The sequence below is a fragment of the Tetranychus urticae genome, chromosome 2, assembly GCF_039701765.1.
Source record: "Tetranychus urticae isolate SD_2017Ah chromosome 2, NJAU_TeUrti_SD_1.0, whole genome shotgun sequence".
Taxonomy (NCBI): Eukaryota; Metazoa; Arthropoda; class Arachnida; order Trombidiformes; family Tetranychidae; genus Tetranychus; species Tetranychus urticae.
The window spans coordinates 5152612-5174636 of record NC_142959.1 but is presented as its reverse complement, the minus strand read 5'-3'; the positions used below and the strand labels follow the sequence as shown (position 1 = coordinate 5174636).

Here is a 22025-nt window from a genome sequence, read left to right as displayed (position 1 = left end):
TTATGAATTCACCAACTGAATCTAAATCTTTTGCTTCCCTTTCTTCTCCTTTCTACTTTCACCTTTTTCTTTCTTCTCCAACCAAGTTAAGTCATTTTTCTTCCTCATCATCAACCAGCTTCACAACTACCAGATGGGTTTGCATCCCAACAATATCCATCATCATTCTCTTTCGCCTTTATCTTCTCCCCCCTCCTTAAGCTTTACTTTTCAAGTACAGTCGTACTTACAATTTACCTGTTGATTTTCAATAGATACAGAAGTAATCGAACACACTCTCTCTTCCTGACTGCCTCTTTCTCCCTCATCTGACACACACTATTCATCTTTCTTCCTCTCTTGTTTATTTTGCCCCTTCTTCATTCTTATCTCATCTTTCTTTTCTTCCTCTTACCTTAAAAAAACCTGATCTAGACACACTGTCACTTTCTCATTTTACCTTTGGCAATCAAAACTTAAAAAAAGGAAACAATGAGCAATACATATTAATTGTAAATAGCAACTTACCTTTTGCCTTTGAACCAAAGAAAAATTGGGTTTTCTTTATATTAAACATACTGGTAAACTGGTGTCAGCCTTAAAACATGCACAACACAAAGACTGGTTTTTATAGCATACAAGTTAGTCTTTTAGTTCTTTCTTTTCCTCTTAAGCCTCTAAGCTGATCTTTTCCATCCAGGTAAAGTTGAGAATTATTTGGTTAAAATTTTTAAACATTAACAAATTATAAAAGCTGTTTCAGACTAAAGACTTTGCAGTTTTTACTGATCTCATCTCAACAAATAAATTCTTAATTTACCCGCCAATTATTTAATATCACACCAATCTTTACTGCTGCCATCTTTCGGATCATTGAACGTCTCCCAAAGGCTTTACATTACGGATCGAGTGGCAAGCTCTTAAAGCTCTTAAATTTCAGTATTTCAGCCCAACTCCAACTAGCAGATGAAGACCAACCACAATTAATTTAATTATGTGAGTCCTACCCTAAACCTTTTTTATGTTTCAACCGTTCATTTGATTATTATTATTTTACCTTTTTACTTCTCTTTGCTGTTGGCATGTGATAAATCGTGGATGCAAATATGAAACTGTGATGTGCTCAAGAAAAAAACCTAAATCATCTATCACCGAACACTCTTTAAAGGCAACTTTAGATCAGTTTACTCAAAAATTTTGAGTCAAATTTTGTTTTTGTATATATTTAATTACACCTTTTTCAATACTATTCTAGTTATCTAATTTATCTGTTCAATTTTAGAGAAAAAAAGATTTTAGTATTTTTTCGTAAATCCTTTTTATTTTAGTTGGAAGAAAGACAAGAATAGAATAGAGTTATTACATATGTATTTATATATATTTATATATTTTTTGATTAATATATACAGATGAATGTTTCCTCTCTCGCTCTTTTTTTTATTTTTGTTTCTGTGATCTTTGAACCATTGGGAAAATAGTAGCTCAGTATATACAACTGTTATAAATACTGTTATTGTTTTTATTTTAATTTATATTATGGAATCTAACAATGATCAGATCGATGCTTCATCATTTTCACCAAATCCTCGCCAGCAAAATGAGGATTCATCATCAACCAACCCTCCATCAACTCGATCATCATCAGTGGGCTCAGCTCATCAACTGAGTGACAGAGGATTTAGTGACTCCTATTTAAATTACTCTTCCAACGAGTCCGAAAGTGACCAAGAATCCGATATTGAAGTAATTAATCACCTCATCAGAAGGTGTGTGTGTATGTGTTTATGTTGTGTTTGTTTTTCTTTTCTCTTTGCATTGTGATTTCCTATGTTCTTTCACATTTTCAGCAAACAATGTTATTTATTTTTTTTAAAAAAACTAGTACTACTTACTTTTTGCTCTTGTTGTTAAGCATTAATCAGTAGTGTTGATTTATCTTCTTTTCTTATAGTCATTGAAAATGATTTAAAGTGATGAGTGATACAAAGTGCAAGCCTTGAACTCAACTCCTCTTAAGATTCTTTTCTTCTTCTTCTCTGTTTGACTTCTTTCTTCCATGTGTTTTTTATGTTCTAATCCGACTAAGCTAATGATTGTGACTTTTATTTTTTAAATCTCGTTCTAGAAGACAGATAAATGTAATTTACGACGGAAGCTCTTCGGATTCTGATGAATTTGTTGAGGCGTATTCTTGTAACAAAAGAAATATGGATAGAACCTCAGAACTTCCAGGTAAGCTAATTTTTGATTACTTTATTAGTCCTTAACATGAGGTATATCATTGAATATAAACACGAGTAAAAACAACCTCAGGGTGAAAGCTGATATCCACTATTGGCTTGAAAAAACTTCTACTTTTGTTGTGTTACAACCAAAGAGAATCAGCCTTTTATAGCAGATTTTCAATATTTAGCTTCGTTTCCTTATTTACTAGCTATTTTTGCTCAAATTTTCATAATTTTTACTTCTAAATTTAAAATAATTTCATGTTAGCTAATGCTTTTTTTTCTTTTGTTTGATGCTCTTCCTTCTAAGCAGATCCTGACCCGGATACTTCAAATCTTGATAAAAGTGATTTAAGGCAGTTAACATTACTTCACTCTGGTCTTATCCATTGCCCATCTCTACAAATGCCTTCTTTACCAGCAGTGGTTGCTTCTAGACAGATTGGATCTCTATCAACCAGTGTACCCCGTTATTCATCACCCAACTTTACCAAGAGTTACAAATGTTTATTGACTGGAAAATATTTACCTCGAAAAATGGTTAAACTTGATCATTACCCGAGTAAAACTTTTTGTGGCTTTTACTCCAAAGAGGGTGATATGTTTCTTACCGCATGTCAAGATTACAATATCAGAATATATGACACAAAAAATGACAGCTTTAGACTAATGAATACAGTCTGGGCTCGAGATGTAGGCTGGAGTATTCTGGACTCAGACATGAGGTGATTAATATGTTATTAATACTTTTTTACAAATGATTACCATTGCTAATTCAATTTTAATCATTAATTAATTTACCATTTCCCATTTCTTCTTGCAGCCCTGATGGACGTCACTTTGTCTATTCTAGTTGGTCTGAATCACGTAAGTAATTGGATAAAAGTTCAATTCCATCATCACTCTCTAAATCATAAAAGATAATATGTTCGAGAGGAAACAAAAACAAAAAAAAGTAATCCATCGTAAATAAAAGGATAGGATTAATCCTTTTCATGACTTAAGATCAGTTGCACTTGCATTGGTATGTTAGGTTTCTTGGTGCACCTGATAAAATTCCTTGGCTACCGATATTTTTCAATGATAATCTAGGATTACATATTCTCACTGTTTGTTTTATTATATTATTTATATTACACATATTATTTTGAATGTGTTTGGGTTAGGTTTCATCCAATCTTTTACCTTTTTTCAGGTTGTTGATTATGATTTATGTCATTTTGTAGATTTATTATTTTCCGAAAATTCCCATTATTAGTTTCAACTCTTTTTTTATCTCAGATTTGTGATCTTTATACTGAAACTTTATTATTGTGATTACTCACATTCAGCATTCATTTGAGTAATCACACGAGCTTATTCTGTTATTGTAACAGTGATTTACTTGTTCTGATAGCAAGTGTGACTATTCAGCATCAAATTGAGCAATAATATTAAGCATAGTAACTTAAAGTCACAACATTTCAATTTGAAGCAAAAATTGTTGCCAGAATAATCATAATGAATATGTTTATTGATCATTCATCAACCAGTTGATATTTAAACTATTCAATTATTTCATGATTCAATGCAATTGTAAGCTTCTCTCTTCATGATAATTGTTGTTTACCTCTTGTTGGTTCAATTAAAATTCAACCATTTGAAACGATTATTCAACTAGATGGTTTAACAGTTTAGTTAGCATAGTTTAATCAATTTTAACCGTATCAAATATGATTGACAATCCATCTTAAATCGATTGCCTGTCATGATTTACTGTAAATCCATGTTAATATTTGCACAATACTATTTTCCAATTGTCTTATTAATTGTACTACTTGAACTTGATCAATTAATAACCCAATCAACCTTCAGATAACCGCTATTACATGAAAATTAACACCAAGTACGAGAAAATTGCCGCAAATTTTACCACCTACTAACTCTTAATTGTTTACATCTTTATGAATGTTTCTGGTTAATTGAAAATATTTCAATCAGGTTAGCCTCATCGTAATTGTAAATTTAACCCGAAAACAATCAAACTTACATTTACATCGTAATAAATTATCTTTGCCTTTAAGTACATTAAACTTGCTCAATTTGTGCCTCAGGAAACATTTAGCTATTACAGGCTAGCTGTCACCAGGATTTATATGTGACAGTTTGATGATGTTGATGTGATTAAGAATGTTCAAAGGAGCAAATTTGAAAACTGAATAACTCTTGTGATCAAATTATCTGGAAAACCTCTCCCTCTAATCAGCTGATGACCAAAAATGCATGTCACTACAAAATTTATTATCCAAATTATTAATTTTCAATATCAAGTACTTGAATACTTACACTTTAATTGTCTGCTTCAATATTTGTTGTTTTGTTTTTCATCTTCCATCTATTATCACTTTTCCCACTTTCAACTTAAGGTTTCATCTTTCCCAAGACATTGTATTTACTTCATACACTTGATGCATCAACTGACATGGATCCAGTTACAGCAAACACACAATCAGCTAAAAAAACATGATTTATTGATAATCACCAAGACAGGCTTTAATTGATAACCCTAAATAACCATTAGGCCTTAATTACTTTGATAAGATGATTACTGAATGACCATTTCAATTTCAACCATTCACTCACTTGAAACATTCACGAGCCTCTTTCCTTCATTCACTCTAGCCTTCAGGTTATTTCACGTGATATTTTGGTTCGATTACCCTTGTTTAATCTAATAGCTTGACTGGTTTAAATCATTTTCCCTCCTTTTTGTGTTCGTTACTCATTCGCCTTTTCAGGCTTACCTTCTAATTGTTGTGGTTCCATTTGTTGTTCCTAATTTTACACTCAGCAATCTCCTTGAAAATTTTCAGATTTCCCTCTTCTCTTTCCACTCAGATTTCTATTCAATTTTCAAGTCATTTCATCCTGAACATTTAATCAAGAGCAAATCTCACTATCACGGTTACATAAAACTACTAACAAAATATCTAAAAATCTTGGTGCGAACCCGTGATTGTTTGAACCAATAAAGTTCCGATCAACATCATCAACATCATCAGTGCAAAGTTACACCTTATCAACTGAAAATGTCAATCCTTTTCATCTCTTTCCATTGTAATCTTGAAATTGTTGAACATGTTTAAATATGTAAACATGAACTGTCTCGATGGTGAATATGTTGCCAAATTTAGCTTCATTTAGCTCATGTCCCAACATGATTCTGGTTTTGTTTCAATATCTTGCAAATGTTTTCAGCTTGCCTTTAATTTTGCCTTTTCCTAACCGTTAAATCACCAACTCTTTATTCACTCCAATCAACTATTCAGAACAATTAATTTCATCCATAATCTTTCATCAAGTTAATGATGTCATTTCTAGTTCAAAGTTGTTATACTTAATGTTTTTTTTTGTCTGCAATTACTAATAGTTTTACTGGTTTGAAGTTAACTCGTGTTAGTGCAAATGAACTCAAGTTAAGCCAGTAACTGAGACAAACTTGAATAGATGTTGAACATTACTTCCAAGGTAACCAACTGACAACATCCATAATGTTATTATTGCTTTATAATAGTCATGTGATACTTGCAACAATTTATACAAACCTTATTATTATTAGCAATTTCATTGACTTTATTTACTGATTTGATTAAAACTTGATCTCTTCCAAATTCTGGTTTCATTTCAAATTTTAATCAACAGAGCAACAAAAATGTTTTCGTTTGCTTTACAAAAATCTAGTAATTAAAATTAGCTATTCAAGTATAACTTTTAAATGTCAATATTAATGTTAACTATGTATTTTACCTCAATTACTTGGATTTCAATCTACAATCTGAGTTCACGCAATCAAGTCAAATGTAAATACAATTGAGCCTTTCAATATTCCTATCATTTTATCAGCTTATTCATGATTCCTTTCCCTCATTTACTGCTCGAAATTACATGCTTTTCTCAATTACGAAATACTCACCTCGAAATCTAATTGTACTCCAAAAGTACTGATTAATCTTTGCCAGTAATCAGCTTATTCATTATATTCCAGATCGTTTTCCCTGATTAAACATGTTACTACCTACTAAAGTTTCCCAATGATTTTAATTAAAATTCATTTTTTGTTTATTTATGTTCCCTCGTCATTATCCTAATCATCCTGATCATCTTTATTATTAGGACTCAGTTTTTTCCCATCTTCTAGATGATGTTAAAGTCTCATCTTGAATGATTACTTTTGATCAACCAGCAAGCTGATCTAGTTCAGTTTCAACTTTGCTTAAGTAGAGCTTGTTAATCATGATAACTCTTTTGTAGATATTATCAAATCAAATCGGATATCGGATCAATTGTTGATCACAATTACAATGCAAACAAAAATGAAAAGAAATAATTGGTAGCCTTACAAGCTATAATTCACTCTCATGCTTACTGTCATGATAATAATGACAGTAATGATGACGTTATGAGCTTTACCCTTGTCTAAATCATTTCTTTACAAATCTTCTGATCTCCATGTAAACTCTGTATTATTTTTCTTCTCAGAATTTAAACATTTGGCAAACATTTTTAGTCACACTTTAAGCATTTTCAACTTGTGAGCTTTTTTCATGGTTAATCATTATTCCAAATTGTGATTAATTGTTTCTTGCAATTCAATTGCAACAATTGATTAAATCGGCAATACTTTTAGCCTTTTCAATTTATCCACATGAGCGTATTTTTAACCTAAATCATTACTTTTTTATGCCAGTAAATTACTGACGGTAATATAACTTAATCTCTATTTGATATTATCACCATTCTTTTAGATGGTTAAACAAGAGTTTACTTGTACTAATCAAGTGCTTTATAGATAATCAATAAAATATCAAATGTATAAAATATTATAATTTTTGGAGCAAAACATTGAAAACAAAATGTCCTCTGTTATTTTAGGCTTGTTTTTCAATCTGCATTCATTCAATGATTGATTTTTCCATTCAACATTTCAGTCTAATTTGCTACATTTCCTAGTTTCTCTCATTGTTAAACGATTCTGGATCATCCGAATCCAAGAATAGAGCTATTTATTTTGATTAATAAAACAAAAAGCAATCCAATCAATCAAAAATGTCAACTTTTGAGTTAGCAAATTATTTCAACTCAGTGCCATATTCACTTCTATTCCAATCAAATGTTATGTTGAAGTCATTGCCATCAAAGTGCAACCGAACTAAAGTTTTGATCTTTAGACTTTTTTCAATTGATAATCAATGGATGAACATTTATGAAAAAACACAATTATCTTATATTTTCATGTTGATGATGAATTTGACAATTATTTTCCAGGCTCAATCTAATTTTACTTTATTTTACTTTTACAGTTCACATTTGTAATGTCCATGGAGAAGAAGTTCATGAAGCTCTTGCTCTTCAACCCAACGATAGACTTTTTTGTATATTCTCATTACGATTCAGTCAAGATGGCCGGGAAATCATCGGAGGAGCCAATGATGAATGCATTTACATCTTTGACCGAGAGACCAACATGAGAACTCATAGGATTCCTTCACATGAAGAGGATGTCAATTCGGTTGCATTTGCTGATGGCTCTTCTCAGATACTTTATAGCGGTGGAGACGATGCCTTAGTTAAGGTATGGCCTTTCTTGAAACATTATTTTAACGATTGATTCAAAATTATTAATTATATCCTTTGCCCTCAATTTTTTTAGGTTTGGGATCGGCGCACCCTTAGTGATTCCAACCCTAAGCCTGTTGGTACTTTTGTTGGCCACATTGATGGGATCACCTACATCGACCCAAAAGGAGATGGTCGTCATTTAATTTCTAATTGCAAAGATCAAACAATTAAACTTTGGGATATGCGAGTTTTCTCGCCATCAAGTGAAGTCGATAATTCAAGACGAATCATACCCAAAAGTGACTGGGATTATAGATGGCAAGCTTTGCCTAAAAAATGTTTGTTCACATTTCATATCTTCTAACTGATCTCCCTGTTGTTTCGCACTATCATCAAATCTAAAAAGAGTTTATCAATCAAGAGAGACCAAGTGAATCACTGAATGCATTTGAATCTTTTTAGAATTATTTGAAAGCAAGAAAATCATTTTTCTTGCTATAAATCAATTACTTGAGGAATCCTGATCTTACAGAATAGTTTTAATGACTCGCCACTATTAACTAATAAGAATGATTAATTTATCTACAATGTAGTTTATTAATTATATGTACAAAAAATGCTGTCAACGATGTGTTCAGGAAATATTGATAATCTTGATTAGTGAGAAGCGAGTGCAAACTCAGAGATATCTGCTTATCGTTTCTGATTCCCCGTTTGTTTAATTTAATCATTTAATCTTAATATTTCTATTTTCTTACAATTTTTAGTAGTGCAAAATAACAAGAAAAAATTGGATGGTGATACATCTTTAATGACTTATCGTGGACATAGTGTACTTCAAACACTAATTAGGTGCCATTTTTCACCTTCTTTCACCACCGGTCAACGATATATTTACACTGGATGTGCCTCTGGACGGATGATTATTTATGACGTACTAACTGGGGAAATAGTCAGAAGTTTTAATGGTCATCAAGGATGTGTTCGAGATGTATCTTGGCATCCTTATCTTCCAGAAATTATCAGCAGCTCTGTAAGCACTATTCATTAATCATTGTTACAAAATGGCTATCTTTTTTCAATTTTTTCCTTCTTTTCTTGCTTCATGAGGAAAACTATTCAATTATTATTCCATTTCATTCTAATTGATTTTCTCTTTTTCTTTTCAGTGGGATGGTTCGGTCATTAAATGGTATTTTTCTGATGAATCTGATTTTTTGTGTGATGATGGATCCAGATCACAATTTAATGTTAAAAGATCTAAACGAATATCAGAACGAAGTAAAAGGCTCGAAGACATTCCTTTGTAATATGCAGCATAGGAAATTGAGTTTTCCAAGTTTTCAGTATATTTACGAATAGAAGAGCCACTTTAATTTTAAGTGCAGTAAATCATTGAGGATTATGCAAGATATCAGCTGCAAATTGACCAAGATCATTAACAATTTGAGACTGTTTCTCAATGACCAATTATCTTATGTTATGTTGCTTAATTTTTAATGACTAGAATGTATTTATAATTTAAAATTGCTTTCCTATGCGCTAAAATACTAAACCTCGGCCTAAACTTAATTTTCTATGCTGTATTTAACTAATTGTATAAGCACACAACCAAAAGCGACATCATTAACCTTCAGTTTCTTTCACTTCTTTGATTCTTACCAAGAAATGAAAGTAAAACAAAAAACTGTATCATAATAACGCTAACGATTGTTAATAATAAATGAATTATTTCTAAATTAATAATCAGTCCAGCTGACATGGGAAATATTTTCATGTATATCATGATGTAAATTTTTGCAAAAATTGGCTAATCGTTTGATTGGTAGAAGCAGTTTAATATTTTTTCACGGATCAAATGTATGGAATCGCGACGAAGCTTATTTAATGGATTTACATTCAATATAAGGATATCGTTATATCTAAGGATTATATCAATAACATTATACATTAAATCAAAGGCTTCATCAGCAATTAAGATGTCGGTATGAGATCATAGAAGCCAGGAGCCAACAGTCAAAGATTATTCATGAAATTCAAATATTTACAATCAGTTATGGGATAAAAATCAAGTTGACGTCCATTTTTAAATCAATTGACATCAAGAGCCTCTAAAGCTTCAATAATATTCTCATCAGAATCATCAAAAACCTCATTATTATGCGGAGATAGTTTATTAGAACAAGCAACTTCGAAAAATTGGAGAATATTGTATTCTTGATAAATATACTTTACTGCGATATACCAAGAATGAAAACGACCTTCAGGATCACCTAATGCTTCGAATCGCTCCAACATTTCATCATTCAATGGCTCACTAAGAATGATATCCTTTACTCTATTGAAGAATGGTTCAGTATGCGTAGTTTGACACAAATGCATATTGCATCGTCCTTCTACAACCAGAATTTCAGGTACTAGCATGAAACTAATAGCTGCGTTCCTGAGTATAAACCGTTCAAAATAAAGATTATAACTGAGATAAAAACGCTCGCCATCCTCAATACATGAGTCAATTACGTCTTCCTTGATTAAATTTGGAGGGCACGAACCAACACCAACATAATGGCTATGGGAAATGTTGAGAAGTAATTAATAAATATGCATCTATTAATCAATGGTTTCAATTACTAATAGAAATGAAAGCTTACAAATCATTGTTATGAATGTAAAAAAGTTTGATGCCATTCCGCCTACGTGGGTTCACAGGTCGCATTTCATACAGACCCATAAATGTTATGAATGCAGATAATATACCAGTCATCTCTTCTAGCTATGGGTCATAGATAAGGATGAGGACGAGTTAAGTAATTGTTTAAATATAAAATAATACTTGACTTACTTGCGCAAATATTTGGTCCTGTTTATATTCCCTGTCATCATTCCAATCAATCACTATGTCATGCCATTCGCCTAAAAAATGTACTTTGATTGTGGCTAAATGAAATAAAAGGTAAAAAATGAATATTTTGAAAAAAAACAACAATAGAAATAAAACTTACTTATATCTGAGGCTTCGGAGCTAGCATCCATTTCGTCGCCTTCATTATTTGATTTTTCCACTTCATTATTTGATTCGTCCACTTTATTATCCAGTTCGTCTACTTCAATGTCCATTTCGTCCATTTTAACGAGTATTAATATCAATTTGTATTTCAATTTTGGGTGACGTTGAGTGACATTTAATGAATGGTTAACCCTTGACACACCGCAACCACACTATAGCATTATCTAATCTCCGAGCTGTGACTCGGCTTTAGACTGGTGACAGCTTGGGTAAACTGAGAAACAAATTTACTTAATTCACAATTAAAATTCAACAATAAAAGTTGATTTTCTTAGCAACAATCTTTAAAATTAAACTCATTTAAGCTTGAACGTGAGTGGCTAACAAGTAAGTTGGAAGAGAAGCGAGCCGGCGAGTACTTATGTCTTACACAATTGTGAAAAAAAACACCTGGAAGAGCCAATGGTTTCAACGCCAAAGTAAAACTGACAATAAATTTAAATTTTAAAATATATTTGTGTCTATTTTTTGTATCAATTAAACAATTAACCAATCTGGTAACATGGGCAATGTTTTCAAACTGGTTAATCTTTTAATATTAGCAAGCTGTTTACATTTTATGGATGGACAAAAATATCAAATTTCATCTAACATTATCATGGATAATATTTTACAGACAGAAAATCTTCTTTGATTGAATTTTTAGTTGTAGTTTTTACAACTAACTAACTGTATTGGTCAAAGGTTATCTTATAATCCCCAAAATTGGCAACAAATGTTGACAACATAGCTACCTATGTATAAGCTATGATCAGTCATGATCAAGCGCTTTCTGGTTTTTGGATAATACTCAATACAATATCATAAAACACAATAAATGAATTAATTATCAGAATATGATTTTTACTGAAAATCTAGTATCTTAATGTAACGAAGCTTTTTTAATGAATTTACAGTGAAATTTCAATATCTACGGATTGCACCAATAATAACATTGTAATAGCTTGTACATTAAATAAAAGACTTGAGCAATTAAGATGTCGGTATGAGATCATAGAGGCCAGGAGCCAACATAGTCAAAGTTTATTCATTATAATCAAATATTTACAATCAGTTCTTAGAAATTTCATGAAGATAAAAATGCATAAAAATCAATTTGACATCCATCATCAAAAACGATATTCTGATCATGAATCATAATCCATTTGATGACTATTTCCAGAAAGATTTTCCTCTGAGAATCGATAACTGCAGACAACATCAAAAAATGGGAGAATATTGTATTCATAATAAACTTTTTTCGCTTCTTCCTCCCAATTATTTCCATCATTAAATAATGGCATGATTCGCATGCTAAGTTCTTTATTCAATTCATAGTTATCGAGAATACTCTTTATCCTATTTAAGAAAGGTTCAGTACAAGCTGTTTGACACATATGTAAATTGCATTCTCCTTCATCAACCTCGACTTGAGGCACCAGCTCATACGAGATAGCTGTTCGATAGATAAAACTTGGTTCGAAAACAATCGTGAATGCGAGATAATAAAGCTCATCCTCCACAATACATGGGCCAAGCATGTTTCTCTTCGTAAAGATATCGGGACAATGAAAATTCTTAACAGGACGGAGCTTGTAGCTATGGGAAAGGTTGAGAAGTAATTAATAAATATGAATCTTTTATCAACGGTTTCAGTTAATTATAGAAATGAAAGCTTACAGTACATCGTTTTTAATCTCAATACGTCTGATTTCATGCCAATCTTCAATCACACGACCTCGTGGGTGCAATTCGTGCACATGGAAACCTGTTGTAAATACAACTGGTATTCCAGTTAATTTTGAAAGCTATAAGTCATAGACAATGATGAGAACGAGATAAGTACTGTTAAAATATTAAATAATACTTGACTTACTTGTTGAATTACTTGTTGCTGTTTATATTCATAAGGAGCATTCCAATCAATCATTACAGCATACCATTCACCTAAAAAATTGACGTTGATTTTAGCTAAATAAAACAAAAGGTAAAGAATGAATAATTTTGAATAAAAAAACATAAGAAATAACACTTACTTATATCAAAGGCATCGGAGCTAGCGGAGCTGGCATCCATTTCGTCGCTTTCATTATTCGATTCGTCCACTTCATTATCCATTTCGTCCATTGTAACTGGTTTTTATTTCAATTTGTATTTCAGTTTTGGGTAACGTTGAGTGACATTTACAATGGATGGTCAACGCTTGAAACACCACACTCTCCGAGCTAAGCTACTGTATCTGATCTGACTTTAGACTGGTAGCAGCCTGGGCGACTGACAAACAAATTCACTTAATTCACAATTAACAGTTAACCATAAAAGTTGATTTTCCTAGTAACAATCTTTAAATTTAAGCTTGTTTACATTGCCATCAGATTTAAGCTGAAACGTGAGTGGCTGAGTAGAAGTGAAACGAGCTGACAATGACTTCGCATGTCTCCCACAATTGTGAAATAAAAACACTTGAACGAGCCAATGGTTTTGACGCGAAAGTAAAACTGGCAAAAATTTAAATTTTTAAATACAATTGTTTTTATTTCATCGGTCAATTGTTTTATAAGCCATGACCAAGCGCTTTCTGGTTTTGGGTAATTTTCATGAAAATAACCTAATAGCTAAATTAATTATGAAAATAGGATTAAGTTACTGTTTCTTGATGATTTTACAATGAAACTTCGATATCCTCGCCATATTTACGGATTATTTCAATAATAACATTGTGCATTAGATAAAAGGCTTCATCAGCAAGTAAAATGTCGGTATGAGACCATAGAGGCCATGGGACAACGTAGTCAACCAAAGGTGGGCCTATTAATGAAATAAATGGCATTAAATTTCGGATCAACTAAGACGGTAGCAAATATTTACCTCTTAAAATATTTCTTAGTTTTTGAACGTTTTTTGGAGGTGCTAAATAGTCATTTAATCCACTAATGAGAACCAAATTGTAGGTAGGAATGTTTTCGAATGGAAACACTGGTGGTTCAATTGAACCATACAATTGAAGATTTTTCAATGGACCATAATCATATTCACGAATTTGATCAAAATTGATAGACTGCAATACATGTAAGGCGTTTTTAAACGAAGTCTGATCTACTTGACTGAGTAGCTCTTTGATTTGGTCTCGTGAAACCATCGGACGATCAGGTCCAAACAAGTAATTGTAAATCTCAAAACAAATTGGGTTGAGAATGTTACTTGTACAGAGAATCGATGTTATGGCGTCCAAAACTGGTAAAAAGGGAATCACAGGTCCTTGATAAATGGATGCAATTTTTAAGAGGAATCTCGCTCGTGGTACAAGGTTTGCGATGCCATTTGGGTCACCATAAAACGCTATTGGAGCAACATTAATGTTCAAATCTAATTTATGGGCAAACTCGGGATACTTAGCTAACAGTACAGGCATTAAAATAGCTCCTTGTGAATAACCAATCCAAACAATTTTCTCTGAGAAACAATAACAGTTAGTGGCTTAATAATCAGTAAAGAAACAATTCTTACCATGGCCAGTTTCTTGGATCATGTAATCGACCATAGCAGGTATATCATACATGGCCATATCCACGAATGTAAAGTCCCAAAATTGACGATCTAAATAAACATCAAACAAAAATGAAAATAATGTCAAACCTTTTTTGGTCTCTTCACTGTCTTAATTTAATGTTAAAAATTTTGATAATTGAAATAAATTTATTTGTGCGAAACTGCAAAAAGCTGTCTTTTCACTTATTTAAAAGAAATTAGTTAATTGTAATAGAAATTATAAAATTGAAATGATAATTAACCTTTGTATGGATTGAGGGAAGTGTGATTCAACGAGTAAGTGGTGCCTCTGTTGTTTCCGAGCCAAACATCAAACTCACGATTAGCCAAAGCAAAGGCAAGGCTTTTGGATGTATCATTGGGAGGATTACCGTTGATCCATTCCTGTATATGACCACCAGGTCCGTTAATCATGAAGCTACTGCATGAAGTCGGTGCACCGTGAATGACCAGAATAGGTTTAAGACTTCGACCACGAGCTGCTTTGGCATAAGGATTAATGATGCGTTGAAATTGAAGTATATAACCATCTACTGTGGTAACAAAATGACGCTCGAATTGAAATCCTCGAGATGCAATCAATTGTCCACAGGTTAAGGCTTGATTCAATGTTGTCCTGAATGGATTCAATAGCTTCTGTTCCTTAGCAAAAAACGGATTCTCTGGTGGAGGCAAGTTTTCAATGATGACAGATGAAACACTTGGATAGATGAATACATTCAAAAGCAAACTTGAAATGTTGAACTGAATAAACTTCAACAACATTGGAACCATTTTTTCACAAAAAATCTTTCACGTTAGAACTCATTTAACATGTAATCTTTGTGATTAGTAACTAAGAAAGCTCATCTCGATGGAAACCAGATTCATCAAGTTAAGATGTTCGTTGAATCGATCAAACTAAATAGAGATTTAAACATTGTCACCTAATTAAGATAGACTTACAGATGACCAGTCGATGCACATTTTACAATGAAAATGTTTGATGTTTCATGAGTTTCATGCAGACGCATTTGTAAATTGTTGAGTGTGTTTAAGCACTTTCGCGTTCCTTCGCGAGTAAACGAAATCATTTGCTTTTTTGGGGAAGTTGCATGAATAGAGATTTTCATTTCAAACCTTTTAAAATGGAAAAGCAATTCTTAATTTATCTGGAAAAGTGCAAACATATTATTGAATTGTAGGAAGATATTGTCGGAATGTTTTAGGTTTAATGGATGAAAATGGTTGAAATTGAATTTCGTAATTAATAAGGCTCAATCAATTGTCACGTACAAACTGGTGCAGTTCTGATTTGTTCAGGTCTGCTTGATTCATTAGCAACCCTTTACTTCAATTTTAAAGGCAGTTTTGATATTATTTTTTCATTTGAAAAGTAAATAATTTGTCATAAAAATAGTAAATTGATTTAATGGTAAAATTAATCAATGTACTTATCTAGTTAGTCCAGTGTTTACATCATTATTCAAAGTAAAGGCTTACAAATTATGCCTAATTATGAGATGTTATTAATGACTACTGTAACATGTACAATGCATTTTAAATACACTTGTTGACAGGCAAACCAAAGATTGCCCTGAGAATCTACATGATTAACTATCAATTGATGTAAATTGATTGTTTAATTGTGGCGTGTCTAATTACAGTTTGAAGCCTCGGTTTTTGAGTGTTTTGGCGACACCGAGGCATGAGTTCTGGAGTATTTAACTAAACCAATTTTGATAATTTAATTGATTGAGACAAAATCAAATATTCAGCTTTAATGCATTTATTACGACTCTAGTTCGAGCATTCGTTGGACAATCTTACAAAATGGTAAACATTGAAGTCTCTGATCTTTTTACTTGATTTTAACTCAAGTTTTATAATCAGTTTCAGGATTGAGTTGAAATTGTGACTGACGATGAGATTATTTATCGAGCTTAATGGGTTAATGAGAAAATTTGAATAGAGTCATTTAAAATTCACGATTATATTTTTCACACTCAAAGCTAATCATCAATTTATTGTCAAAATTTGTTTCTTGCTACTAAAAAAACAGCATTAACACAGTCATCACATTTATGCACAGATTGAAACAAACACTAAAAGACAAATGGGCAGAAACGGGTAAAAATTAATTTGATGCCAATTTAAACTCTGTTGGTTTGTAGGGAAATCAAAACTTAATCTATTGGTGCTATTAAAAAGTTTCTAACACCGATAGTTTACAAGAAAATCGAGTTGAAAGTTGTAATTTCGATCGCTTTTTGTACGATAACGGAAGCAGATATTTTTACCAAACTCATTACTCATATGTGAATTTTGATTATCTACCAGAAAAGGCATTTATTTCGTGAAACAAAATTTTCTGTTCCAAATAAAATCGATAAGTTCGATTTTAATTTAAAACGACTTATTTCGGTTACCTTAAAATTTAGAGATCTGAAACTTATTTCGCGTCCATAAAAATTGATTGTACACACCATGGATTGAGTACTTTTTTCGATTTAGCGATAGTTTTCTTGATTTTGGCCATTAACCCAAAAACTTTGAGGCTAAATATCTCGAGAATGGTAGCACTCAAAATCATGATTCTTTGACTAAACACTAGATTTTGCTATGAAACACAATATATATAAATATTGGATGATTGAAGAAACTGTGAGAAAAGTTATAACATTTATTAGTTTGTTACCAGATTTGATACCAGATTAACAAAGATAACTGGTTACTTATCACGTGTCAAAAGAATATTCATTATAAGATGAATCAGTTCAGATTTTTGCGGTTTCTAGTCACATATTATTGTAGCCCATACCAAAATCTTATGTTTGGTCAAAGAATCATTAATTTAGGAGCTACCATTCTCGAGATATTTAGCCTCAAAGTTTTTGGGTTAATGGCCAAAATCAAGAGAACTATCGCTGAATCGAAAAAAGTACTCAATCCATGGTGTGTACAATCAATTTTTAAGAACGTAAAATAAGTTTCAGATCTTTAAATTTTACGGTCACCGAAAGAAGACGTTTTAAATATAAATCGAACTTATCGATTTTATTTCGAACAGAAAATTTTATTTCACGAAATAAGTTCATTATCTGGTTGGTAATCAAAATGCACACATAAGTAATGAGTTCCATGAAAATATCTCCTTCCATTCCTATACAAAAAGCGATCGAAGTTTCAACTTTCGACTCGATTTTCTTGCAAACTATCGGTCATAGAAACTTTTTAATCGCACTAATAAACTCAGTTTTAATGTCCTTACAAACTCATCAAGTCTCAACTCGTAACTCAAACGTTCGAGTCTTTGGCAGTACTTTTTGCATTACCTTTGATAGTTTAACCAGAAAAATGGTTTATTCAGCAAGATATTGGTTTATTTGAGTTTGTTTTGTTAAATAAGTTGTTACTCGTGCATTTACAACCCAAATATAATGACCTAAATGCGCTAATGGCGAGTTTTTGAACCGAATTGCATTATTAATTAGTAAAGAACTACATTGGTGAAAGAATGATGACTGTAGGTCCACTATTCTCGAAGTATCAAGTATCAAAGTTTTAAGGCCAATGGCCAAAATCAAGAGAACTATTGTATAATTGTTAAAAGTATTCAATCCATATTGAGGACTAATAATTTTCATGGGCAAATAATAAGTTTCAGCTCTTCAACTCTTACGGTCATATAAAGCGATCCGTTTAACTTATAATCGAACTTATCTGTTTTGCAGACAAAGAAAAGTTCTATTTCTCAAAATGATTACCCTTTCTGGTTGATCATCGAAATTTGCATCAGTGAAATGAGTTTCATGAAAAAATCTGCTTCAATTATTGCAAAAAAGGCGATCGAAGTTTCAACTTTGAGCTCGATTTTCTTGTAAACTATCGATCAGAGAAACTTTTGAATCGCCCAAATGGACTCAAGTTTTATGTCCCTACAAACTAACAGTGTCTAAGTTTGAAAGGAATTTATTTCACCCGTTTTTGTCCATTCAAGTTTTGTCAATTTGTGCATAAATGTGATGATTGTGTTAATTTTGTCTTTTTAGTAACAACCCAAAATATTAAGTTAGCACTGAAGCCTTTGATTTTTCACTTAATTTGAACTCAAGTTTTAACATCAGTTTCAAGTTTGAGTTCAAAATGTGACGGATGATTGACGATGAGATGATTCATTGAACTTAATAAGTTAATGAGAAATATGATTCAAAATTAACGATTAAATTTTTCACACTCGAAACCATTAATAGTCATAATTTCTTGTCAAAAATTTATGGTTCGATTGATGAAACTCTATGAGGTATTTCCAGGTTTTTACACAGAAACTTTCGCAAATCTTCAAAAAAGGACCTAAAATAGCTAATTTTCTTAATCTAGTAAAATAGGAATGAACAAAAGGTGTAATTAAACCATATTAAACCATTATTACAGCATTGAAAATGGTTCAAGAAATCATAGAAAAGAAACAAAATCTCAAATGTTTCACTCTCAAGATTCACCACTTGATGATAAATGAAGTGCTGTAGGTCGCAGATAATAGTTATTAAGAAATCCCAACAAGAAATTAAACCAAGGGTAATTACAATGTTGTCAACAAGCTTTTCAAATTACTATCGGTGTTTCAGATAATCAATGTCAGCAATTTAGGAAAAACAAAACAAAATCAAGACTAAAATTATGTAATGGTATAAGTCGGTAGGACTCCAAGATTAATATAAAGAAAGCTTGGATTTTTGATAATAAGTCAACCATCTTTAAGTGAATTGTAATCAACATCAATAACAATCAAATTTTATTGAAAAATCTAGTAATTATGAACCTGTACAATATCTTAAGTTGCAATGGTTCCACTTTTATGGTTAAATTTTAAACGACAACAAAGCTTTAGGTCAATCATGATGGCATTTGATCTTAAACCCGTGAAAGTGAATTTGTGCCTTAAGGCCAGATACTTTTTGAGTTATTTAGCGATAAACTTTGCTACTTGATTGTTGATCATTTTTGACCTTCAAACAAGATGTGAAACAAGATGATAAAGGTAAAAATTGAAGTGCTATTCAATGAAAGTAACATTACTTATTTTTGTACAGCTAAAAAGCTTCCAAATGACCTGATGACCTTCGATTTATAAGAGGAAAATTGAGTTTCGTAAAAATTAACCTCACATTGACCCAGCCTAACAACAGCATGAGTATCATTAATAAAAAGTCTAACTTTACATTATTGTAATTATTTACTCTTCATTTACCATTTTATCCTTCTCACATTTACTCCTTCAAATAACATCTATTTAAATCTTTACTCTTGCCTTAAATCGATTGAGTTTGTTACGAGAATAAGATTGACGGAGATTAAACAATCGTTTGTTTCAAGTAAAATAGTGATTTGGAGTTTGGTTCAATCAACAATTCAACATCGCCATGGGAAGCAAGGTAATTTAAAATATTACTTTCTTTCAAGTTATTCAACCAGGATTGTGTATTTACAGAATTTGCTTCAATTATTGTTCTTCTTTTATTTTCAGCTTATTTGTGTTTTTGTTTTCATCACGCTGATAATTGTGAGTGAAGCTTCAATTGCTTATTTTGAATCCTATGGATGGCCAAGTTATGGGATTGTTAAACCATTTTGGATGAGGCCTTTTTCCGACCATCCAGCAGCTCCAATCTCGGGCTATTCGAGGAAGCATTTCATCCGTTCGGCAGGATTGGTTGTTGGATCAAGCCTTTACTGATTTACTACCATTTGCTATGAAAAGGATCTCAATGTTACCCGTTTTGTAATTGATGTAATATAAACTTGAGTAATTTATAAATGTCAGTTTATTTAAAGTAAGATTACATTTAGTGATACATTTTTTTTAATCTCTTCTTGTATTATGATATTTATGATTATAATCGGTGCCGGAGAAATGAGAAAAGGTGGTAAGGTGGGAAGGTGGATGAAAAAATTTACTTGAACTGAAATACAATATAGTAGTTTTTGTTTTTGTCTCATGGAAAGCTGAAAGTATTTTTAACTTTCCTTAAAAAGCTTTGGTCTCGACTTATGAGTCACTAGAACAGATAGCACAGCGAATGGGTTTATCAATTAAATTGATGGAATGCAATTTAAGCCATCGGTCATTGTTGTCATCATATTGAATCACTTGCAATGTACAATTATCAAAAATGGCCTTTTCCACAAGGTAAAGTTTGGAGTTGAGGACAAGTAAATCAACTCGAGGACACAGAGAATGGCTTGCTCCACCTTCCGCTAACCATTGACTCCATGTTTGAAGGGAACCTTCACTGCCATCTTTGGGGTTGAACCAGTAAAATTGGTCGGGGGCACAGAAGTTGATCATACGATCTTTGTATGCAATAAGTGACTGACCATTCACCATTTTTTCTGGAATAGGAAGCAAATTCTTCCAACATTGCTTGGTAGGATTGTAAGCCAGTCCAGTTTTAACAAAGAGTACTAACCCTTCATATGCCAAAATGATGTCTCCATCAATAGCGACCCATTCATAAGCGATTCGAATGGGTGTAACTTGATCTTTAACAGGATCATATTTATGGAGACTGTAAGGCCCATTGTCTCTAAAGCCGAGGAAGTAGATGAATTGTCCCACAACGCAGACAGATGAAATGATCAGATCAGTAGGCCAGTAGGTTTTTGAGGTCCAAATCTGTTGTTCAAAATTGTACATCTCAACAGAGCGACCGTAAACATTAGGATGACCGAAAACATAAAGATTGTCTTCGAGATTTACACAAAGGAAAGTCGGTCGAGACTGAACTTTGAGACTTATACCTGTCTCGAGAGCAATCTGATGAATGCTATATTCGTCAGAATTTGAACATCCTCGAGCAAGAATGTAGAGATAATTGTTTGGTTTACCCGCAGGAATAGCAGGTGCAGATTGAATCGATTTGGTAGAAGATAAAGAATGAGACTCGCTCAAATTGGTTGTGATGGACAGGGAAGCCAAATTCATAGATTGAGACATTAAAAGCGAATTTTTATATTCATCAATAATATCTCGGCAATCAAGACTTGTACGAACAAGTTTATGATTGCCAAGATCAATTAATTGTTCAGGAGTGAGATTACCAAGCTTAATTTTAGCTAAAAGCTTGGGGAGATATTGAGATCTGTCATCTCTGGCTTCAACCCATCTGATGATACCTTTAGACAACGCATATTCCATTGATGATTCATTTCGTGTGTCTGTGAAAGTTTTGATTAGACTTTCATATGGAAGATCGAGCAATGATTCATGGTCCAGAATTTCTTCTGCAAAACGATAGACCATTCTTTTGAGACAATCAAGTGAAGCTTGATCATTCGTAACACTAGCCATATTCACCATGTCCATGACATTTCTAAGAATGACTTCAAGCATATTTTGTGATTGTTGGGTCAATGGTTCATTACTTTTAGCAATAGTTTTTGTTTCTGTAGCCATTGGCTCATGTGTTGGGGTAGATCGGTTGAAAGGAACAGGCCGTGGGACTACAAAAAGGTTTCCTGATCCTTCCGTATTTTGTGGCCCTTCCATGATAGCTTCGAACGAGCTTGTAGAGCTGGATCTGGATAAGGAAATATCCTGATTACCATCTTCTGTAGCCATTTTGTCAGCATTCCAGATATCAATTGTA

General features: G+C 32.3%; 6 protein-coding genes across 19 annotated transcripts; 2 read left to right on the top strand and 4 right to left on the bottom strand.

The window, feature by feature from the left end:
• Positions 1-917: 917 nt before the first annotated feature.
• LOC107366441 (DDB1- and CUL4-associated factor 11) lies at positions 918-9548 on the top strand. 13 transcript variants are annotated; one of them, XM_089267850.1, is made up of 9 exons: positions 918-975; positions 1537-1722; positions 2105-2211; positions 2518-2929; positions 3028-3071; positions 7544-7815; positions 7894-8140; positions 8570-8835; positions 8972-9548. In XM_089267850.1, the coding sequence occupies exons 3-9, from the start codon at positions 2187-2189 to the stop codon at positions 9110-9112; spliced, it is 1407 nt and encodes a 468-aa protein (XP_089123976.1). In that variant the 5' UTR covers positions 918-975; positions 1537-1722; positions 2105-2186; the 3' UTR covers positions 9113-9548. The 13 variants fall into 13 exon arrangements, with proteins under 13 accessions (XP_089123976.1, XP_089123974.1, XP_025017539.1 ...); XM_089267848.1 differs by having other exon boundaries at positions 1537-1745; positions 2108-2211; XM_025161771.2 differs by having other exon boundaries at positions 1537-1745.
• Positions 9549-9619: 71 nt separating this feature from the next.
• Positions 9620-11087, bottom strand: LOC107366443 (uncharacterized). Its single transcript, XM_015934052.3, has 4 exons — positions 10805-11087; positions 10645-10739; positions 10454-10575; positions 9620-10371 (listed from the first exon to the last, which is right to left on the bottom strand). The coding sequence occupies exons 1-4, from the start codon at positions 10926-10928 to the stop codon at positions 9894-9896; spliced, it is 819 nt and encodes a 272-aa protein (XP_015789538.1). The 5' UTR covers positions 10929-11087; the 3' UTR covers positions 9620-9893.
• Positions 11088-11841: 754 nt separating this feature from the next.
• Positions 11842-13247, bottom strand: LOC107366321 (uncharacterized). Of its 2 annotated transcripts, none has more exons than XM_025161761.2 (4): positions 12885-13247; positions 12725-12819; positions 12529-12656; positions 11842-12447 (listed from the first exon to the last, which is right to left on the bottom strand). In XM_025161761.2, the coding sequence occupies exons 1-4, from the start codon at positions 12973-12975 to the stop codon at positions 11997-11999; spliced, it is 765 nt and encodes a 254-aa protein (XP_025017529.2). In that variant the 5' UTR covers positions 12976-13247; the 3' UTR covers positions 11842-11996. The 2 variants fall into 2 exon arrangements, with proteins under 2 accessions (XP_025017529.2, XP_089123980.1); XM_089267854.1 differs by having other exon boundaries at positions 12534-12656.
• Positions 13248-13383: 136 nt separating this feature from the next.
• LOC149093738 (lipase 3-like) lies at positions 13384-14293 on the bottom strand. Its single transcript, XM_089267855.1, has 2 exons — positions 13717-14293; positions 13384-13656 (listed from the first exon to the last, which is right to left on the bottom strand). Exons 1-2 carry the CDS (start codon positions 14258-14260, stop codon positions 13511-13513), a joined length of 690 nt encoding a protein of 229 aa, XP_089123981.1. The 5' UTR covers positions 14261-14293; the 3' UTR covers positions 13384-13510.
• LOC149093737 (lipase 1-like) lies at positions 14238-15277 on the bottom strand. The gene is made up of 2 exons (XM_089266848.1): positions 14640-15277; positions 14238-14505 (listed from the first exon to the last, which is right to left on the bottom strand). The coding sequence occupies exons 1-2, from the start codon at positions 15169-15171 to the stop codon at positions 14327-14329; spliced, it is 711 nt and encodes a 236-aa protein (XP_089122974.1). The 5' UTR covers positions 15172-15277; the 3' UTR covers positions 14238-14326.
• A 4434-nt stretch (positions 15278-19711) lies between these two features.
• LOC149093736 (uncharacterized) lies at positions 19712-21871 on the top strand. Its single transcript, XM_089268336.1, has 2 exons — positions 19712-19811; positions 19904-21871. Exons 1-2 carry the CDS (start codon positions 19800-19802, stop codon positions 20111-20113), a joined length of 222 nt encoding a protein of 73 aa, XP_089124462.1. The 5' UTR covers positions 19712-19799; the 3' UTR covers positions 20114-21871.
• The last annotated feature ends 154 nt before the right edge of the window (positions 21872-22025 follow it).

Bases quoted from the DNA above. Each gene is read 5' to 3' on its own strand.
- LOC107366441 (XM_015934047.3), top strand. From the start codon at position 1,516: ATGGAATCTAACAATGATCAGATCGATGCTTCATCATTTTCACCAAAT. The intron at 1,746-2,104 runs GTGTGTGTGTAT...ATCTCGTTCTAG, and splicing joins ATTAATCACCTCATCAGAAG to AAGACAGATAAATGTAATTT. The intron at 3,072-7,543 runs GTAAGTAATTGG...TTACTTTTACAG, and splicing joins TTCTAGTTGGTCTGAATCAC to TTCACATTTGTAATGTCCAT.
- LOC149093738 (XM_089267855.1), bottom strand. From the start codon at position 14,260: ATGCCTGTACTGTTAGCTAAGTATCCCGAGTTTGCCCATAAATTAGAT. The intron at 13,657-13,716 runs GTAAATATTTGC...TTTCATTAATAG, and splicing joins ACTAAGAAATATTTTAAGAG to GCCCACCTTTGGTTGACTAC.
- LOC107366443 (XM_015934052.3), bottom strand. From the start codon at position 10,928: ATGGACGAAATGGACATTGAAGTAGACGAACTGGATAATAAAGTGGAC. The intron at 10,740-10,804 runs GTAAGTTTTATT...TATTTCATTTAG, and splicing joins CTCCGAAGCCTCAGATATAA to CCACAATCAAAGTACATTTT. The intron at 10,372-10,453 runs GTAAGCTTTCAT...CATTTCCCATAG, and splicing joins TACATTCATAACAATGATTT to CCATTATGTTGGTGTTGGTT.
- LOC107366321 (XM_025161761.2), bottom strand. From the start codon at position 12,975: ATGGACGAAATGGATAATGAAGTGGACGAATCGAATAATGAAAGCGAC. The intron at 12,820-12,884 runs GTAAGTGTTATT...TGTTTTATTTAG, and splicing joins CTCCGATGCCTTTGATATAA to CTAAAATCAACGTCAATTTT. The intron at 12,657-12,724 runs GTAAGTCAAGTA...TATGACTTATAG, and splicing joins AGCAACAAGTAATTCAACAA to CTTTCAAAATTAACTGGAAT.
- LOC149093737 (XM_089266848.1), bottom strand. From the start codon at position 15,171: ATGGTTCCAATGTTGTTGAAGTTTATTCAGTTCAACATTTCAAGTTTG. The intron at 14,506-14,639 runs GTTAATTATCAT...CATTAAATTAAG, and splicing joins TTCCCTCAATCCATACAAAG to ACAGTGAAGAGACCAAAAAA.